General features: G+C 35.8%; 1 protein-coding gene across 1 annotated transcript in view; it reads right to left on the bottom strand.

The window, feature by feature from the left end:
* LOC118334774 (corticotropin-releasing factor receptor 2) overlaps positions 1-6557 on the bottom strand; it is a 31457-nt gene that overhangs the window by 3142 nt on the left and 21758 nt on the right. The window contains exons 5-9 of the mRNA XM_035670838.1: positions 5888-6005; positions 5628-5781; positions 2437-2497; positions 2277-2349; positions 1680-1765 (exon numbers count right to left, since the gene is read on the bottom strand). Of these exons, the coding sequence (XP_035526731.1) occupies positions 1680-1765; positions 2277-2349; positions 2437-2497; positions 5628-5781; positions 5888-6005 (492 nt within the window). The remainder of the gene's footprint in view (positions 1-1679; positions 1766-2276; positions 2350-2436; positions 2498-5627; positions 5782-5887; positions 6006-6557) is intronic.

Here is a 6557-nt window from a genome sequence, read left to right as displayed (position 1 = left end):
TATAATCACCTGAAAATTAGAATCATTGAACCACCATGTTTCTACAGTAGCCCAGAAGAGACAAACCAAACACTGGTCTTTCACGTTTTTCTTGGCCACAGTAGTTTCTCCTACGCACTTGGAATGTGATGGTGAGAGTGATGAATACACCGCTAGATGCCACTAAATCTTACACACTGACCTTTAAGAAACTTTGTATTAATGGTTTATAAACTAGCTAGTAGCTTTATAAATGGTAAACAGATAATGTACTATTGTTTACTACATGATATCAATTAACAAGAGCAAAGTGCGGTTTGCCAGGTTTCAAAAAGTGTCATTTGATCCTTTTTTTATCATTTTTATTTAGTAATCATGCATTTCTAAATATTACAATCATCATTTAGCTAGCAAGCTAGTTAAAAAGATGAACCGAAGATGTTGGAAATTAAGTTGGGGTTTTAAATATGAGGAGATTCTTTCAAAAATATGTTCTCTGCCCATAAACTTTGCATGCTGTGCCAAGCATGCAACTGAAAGATCACAGAAATTCCCATCTTTCCTTGTCACATTTACCCCGCTGTTTATATTGTTCATGCAATTCTGGTAAAACCGGCACCATTTTGAAGAATCCATTATGCTCTATTTTTAGGTCAGTGATTCATGCCTGACACTCCTGTCTTCCACTCACTTTAATCTGCATGGATCATGTCAGCATATCTGTCACACAACAACCGTAAATCCAACTCTAGCCTAAAAAGCCTGAATTGAAATTGTCTGAGCTGTGACACTCTAAATCAACATGTACACTTTAAATCACCCCCAAAGGAGAAATACACTTAAAGTAAAAGGTGAGAAACCGCTCTCACAATTTAGCGGTCAGATGAACAACATGACACAGGACTGCACATAGCTTTCATCTCTCAAGCACATGCCAAATCTCTTTACTCACTCATCAAGGCTTGTCACAGACCCCAAGATTACTACAGTAGTGCGACTAAATGAAGTGGCCTATCTTATGCTCTCTCAGGTCAATTTGTGACATGCAGCATATCGAGCATTTTTATAACAAAGTCCAAACTCATTTCAGCTGTATCAATGCAAAACTTGATATCTGCCATAGGCTCTTCGGGAGATTACTGAAACATTAGAAATTACATTTTAGACTGTCCTTAATTTAATTAATTAACATCCTTTGAGCATGTACTGTATAATACTAGGAGGAAACAAAAAAAATATTTACTTGCTTGAAATATCAAAGACATAGGTTTTTAGGGTGATTTACCAACAATAATTTCAATTACAGGCAATATTTAGACTGAAAGAGGCACAGCAATAGCCATAAGAACAATTACTGATCCCTACTATCACAGTACTTGGCACAGATTTTATTTGATTGTCATTTGGATCCTCTAATTCCTAAATATCTTCTCTCTGAGCATCTTTGAGCTTGATCCCCAAATATATTTTCTCTCTAAGAGGGTATTCAGGGATCAAGCTTAAGGATTTGTATGAAATTAAGTCAGAAATTAAATGTTGGCACTGATTACAAAGGTTGAAATTAGGCTGCTTTCTAAATCGGCTACTTTAAACCTGATCATGCATTTCTCACAGCCTTGAAACATTGCGTGTTGTCCTTGGAAGGAGCCAACAGAAGGAGAAATGTCATTTCCATATTGTATATAATTATCCACACTCACCTGTACTGTATTGTTTCAGATGTGGTTGACGCTCTTAGTTTGGTCATAAGAATTCTTACTATGTTGAAGAGGAAAACAAAGTTTATCTAGGAAAAAAACAACACATAAATAATTAGTTTTGAACCCTGTGCTAATGGCTTACACTGAAATACAAGGGCCGCTTTCTGCTGGGAACAGATTCTGCTCATTAAATGCTGAGTAGGAGGAGTAGCAACACAAGTCAAAGCAGCCTTTTTTCTCAACAAGACAGTGTTAGATGAGCAGACATTTCAGAAATGGTCACCGCACTACGTAATGCTGGTACCAGCTTGTACATAACCATTAGCCGATACATTCTTATGAATATAGTTTCTTATTTTTAAGATTCTTATAGTGGAAATACCTTAACCCATCAGGAAGATTAATTCCACCAACAGGCTAGATGCAGGATGAAAATGGGTTTCATTATAGAACCATTTTCAATTCAGGGGAGATCAGTTTACACCTACATGCAGGCATTAGTGATAAATCTCATGTCAGTGTAAAATGAGTGTACAAACGGTGTGAAAATAATAGCCGTGGATTTATAGTGCAATGACGTTCTGTGCTGTTGCTCACCAGAAGCACAAGAATAACTGGTCCCTGGTAAATGTAGTCCATATATTTCCCAGGTTCTTTACCAAACCAACATCTGTTGAAAGAAGAAAAGAAAGAATCAACACCATTGAATTAAATAAAACATTTAAGAAAATATTAGATGTAAACTACTACTACTTACTGTTCATTTTCATAATACAACTTTCCTATGGCCCAGGCTACTATAATAGGGCATGGAATACCTGTGATGAAGATATTAATGTAGGTCAGAGACAACAGTTTAAGGGCAAAGGTTATTGTTACAAAAAAGCTCAACATAAATATCAATTTAATGTTTTTGGGGGAGAGAGTTCCAGAGGGAGGGGGGCAGCTACAAGAAGCTCTGTCGCCCCAGGTTCGGTGCTTGGTCCTGGTGGTGAGTCAAGGTTGCATTCGGATGAGCGGAGGCTACGGATGGATTTGTGGCGATAGCAGCAGGTCCGTGAGGTAGGAAGGGGCCTGGTTATGGAGGGCTTGTGTGTGAGGAGGAGGATTTTTTCAGCTTTTATAAAGCTTCTATTTTAACATTTAAGAGATTAGGTTGAGAATAATAAAACCCTGATGCTCTTCTTCCCTGTCCCCTGTCCACGTTTTAAAATCTTAAAAGAGTTAATATAATAATCCACACTAAAATACATCTGGAGACCTATATACAGCTTTTCCTTTCAATAGCAGTTGAGGGAGTGGGTCAGAATAATGAAGGTGATGTTGTGAATGTATGTTTTTAACCAACAGGGCTTCAACAGGAACCACAGCTACTATCCTTAAATAGTTTTAGCAGAGAAATAATGGATATATATGTACATACATCTGAAAAACAAATGGGTTCTGACCTTCTCAGAGACTTTGTTAATATTACACTTTGAGAAATACTTAACAATATGAGATGCATTTGTTTCCAGTGACAAAACAGATGGCATGTGTATGAAAAGCATTATTAAAATCATTTTTAAATCATCTCAGAAAAACAACAATCCATGTTACATTCTCCATCATTCATGTAATGTACTCTCTACTAGACCACATTTAAACAGTGATCTGTCAAAATGATACAATAAAATCTCAATCTAAAAGTCTAGTTGAATCATCTGTGGTAAAATAAAACCAGTTTAACTTGCTGTGCTGTCATCCTCTCTTCAAAAGAAACGGACAAAGCTTTTAAGTGCTTTCTATGCATCAGAGATTTCTATTTCACTTTTTAATCTACAATGCTTGATGTGTTCTCATGTTAATGTGGTCTGGGTTTCAAAGCTTAAATGTTTTACACTTTTAAGACTGTGCTGCATCAGAACCTTTTTGCTGCGTTTTGCTATATATTAAGATGGAAGTAAAACAAAACTGAAGCCCTTTGGATTATCTCACTGCTACCCCAAAGCACTGCAGTTCAAGAAAAGTCTGCTCCTTTTAAACAAGCAGTTCAGTCTCAACTGTCTCACCCTGCCAGTGAGCTGACAAGCAATTGAGCAAAACATATCCCAGCTGAACATTGTTAGTGAGTGCAGAAATCACGCGTGTTTATAATAAAACTGCCCACATATCATGAGGTTTTGTAACTAGCTAGAAAAAGTGGATTATGTGTTCATAAAGGTGAAATGGTCAGTGAAATGACCTTTAATGGAGCTGAAAGAATACAGGTCTGAACCTATTTTGATCCTAGCTAATATCAGGCCTCTGGTGGAAGACAGATTTAATCTGCCCCACTTCCATCATTTCTTAATGAATTCTAATTAACACTCTCTCAAGACTTATATCAGTGGCACAGTGAGAAAGCTCTTCACTGGTGTGTGGTTTCCCCAATGCTGCAGTTCTAAAAATGAAAGAACAATTGAATTTAATTTAATAAATTATGTGGACAAATTATTCTTCATACTTATTTGATACTCATGTACACTACTACTACCTTTTACTACCTTATTTTGCTGCTGTAAGGTGAATTACCCCAACAGGCAAATGATTCTGCATTCTTTTCACAGATGGAATATCACAGATGACGACATTAATTACAGAAAACAAAACTGTTACTTTTCATTGGATTAAAAGAGAGTTTAATCTGCACCTGCAGAGAATTTCAAGTACTGATGAGTTGACCTTCCTCAAAGAGGAAACTGCACAGATAGTCATCATAAGAATCACATTATCATTAAAACTAGAATGATTTGTGATATCTGCCTTTGGTTGCTTTCATTTTAAAGCCAATATGAGCTTCTCAATCATGTCATCCATGTGTCATTACCGATCATATGTCATCTGCTCCTCTGCTATTTATTTTTCATTATTGTGTTTGTAAAGCTCGGCTGTATGACCTACATGCAGCAGAGCTATGTTTATTTTTCTTCCTGCAAGAACACTCAATGTCCATTACAAAAAAAGAAAGAAAGAAACTGTCAGACTGGCTCAGGAAAGCACACAAGCATGTTCCCATGTACATTTTTTCTGCCTCATGATAGAATTTTCTGACACTATGCTTACTTTACATCAAGGTAAGCATTGAAAATGTATGTGGTCATGACGGGGCATCAATTACATGTTCCAAACTCATTCTTTCACTGGAAGTCAAGCACAAAAAAGATATTTTCCACATTTCGCTGCAGTTTTCTTATGAAATCACTGCCTTATCTCAAGTCTGACACACTAAAGGGTCTTCCTCCACTTACCTCGCTGACCAGACTTCCAGTTAAGTGCTTATATTTAAGTAAATGTTCACTTTGAATTGGGGAGAAATGTCATAATACTGTGGTCTAGCCTTTTCACAGCATTCTGACTCCAAGTAACTCAACAATTATGTGACCATTTAGGGCAGATACATGATTAATGTAAAAAATCATCATGTTTCCGACAAAATAATAATAAACGTAATAAAAGTGTACCCGACATTAATGAGAAAAGTCCCTAAGATGCTTAGTGAATATAGAGATTTCAATATCTACATTTTCATTACAACTGAGCAGTCTGCCGTTGAAGCTCATGCAAAATGACTGAAAGCTCTAGAACAATGAATCTTAAGATGAGAAACCAAATTTATAATCTTGACTGAACACCTAATACATATCAGTATACAAAATGCAATGTATTTGAGGCCAGGAAATATCAAGTTAAACTAGAGTTTAAATTGGGTTCTGTGGCCTGTTCTCATATGTTTAATTAAAATCTATAAGAAAAAAGATTTAAAAAATAAGGAAAGGGTGGTTTTTATAAACCTTCATGCATAAGTAGATTTAAACACTCACACACATTTACTATGTTCATTGAAAATTAAAAATGTTGTCGGTGTACCACACTGTGAACCATCGCACACAACCAAGAGCTGAGTGAGGTGAACATGAACATACTCACACCAACCGATGAAAAGGAAGACCCACTTTCGGAGCTTATCAGTTGAATAAGTCATTACAATGGCTGTGTGAAGGTAACATCCTTCAACAAACATCCAGAAAAAGTTTGTCACCACAAAGTAGTTGTATATTGTTGTAATTAATCGACACCAAGGCTGAAAAAAAAAACACAAGACTCAAAATTAATCGTAAATTGCAACAGAATTTACTTTCTTGTTTATAGCTGAGAGAGTTCATGGATTTATAAATCAGTTCTGTTACCTCATTGCTCTCATGGATATTGTGGTCAATCAACTGAAGCAAAAACCACATAACATTCCTCAGTATGAAGGTGGTGATCAAGTTCCAGTGGATGATGTTTCGAAGACATCTTATGCTCCTGCACCAAAAGTCGAATGGAAGACGTGTTTTATTGTTATGCTTTTCTATATAGGCAGTACAGCTAGAATCTCAGTCAGAGTTAACTGAGATTATAGGTCTGAATAATGCCAGAACTCTGTTGTTTATAGTAGGGTTAGACCACTATATTGGTTTGCTGACAAATCAGGGCAATATTTGCCTTTAACTGTCTTGTCTATAAGTTATTTGCCACGCAAACAATATGTAAAAGCTTTATTTATTGATTAATGTATTTCAGTTGTATCATTTTAATTTTCTTTAATTAGCTATGAACAGTGTTTAGACTTTAACTGGATTACTTGGATACTGATACTGAACTCACTGACTCACTGAGTCACACTGAGTATATACATGCATCATGTGTATCAAGTTAAATAATTTAATTTGTCAGGCTTTTAGAGAGAGTTTTAGTTTCAGATAACGGTCAAAAATGTATTTCAGCAAATAATTATAATAATAATAATAATACATTTTATTTAAAAGCGCTTTTCTGAATACTCAAAGACACTGTACAATAACAATATAAGAAGAA

The sequence above is a fragment of the Morone saxatilis genome, unplaced genomic scaffold (genome assembly GCF_004916995.1).
Source record: "Morone saxatilis isolate NCDOM2014 unplaced genomic scaffold, NCSU_SB_2.0 Contig23, whole genome shotgun sequence".
Classification (NCBI taxonomy): domain Eukaryota; kingdom Metazoa; phylum Chordata; class Actinopteri; family Moronidae; genus Morone; species Morone saxatilis.
The sequence above is the reverse complement of the archived record's forward strand: the minus strand, read 5'-3'. Positions and strand labels throughout refer to the sequence as shown.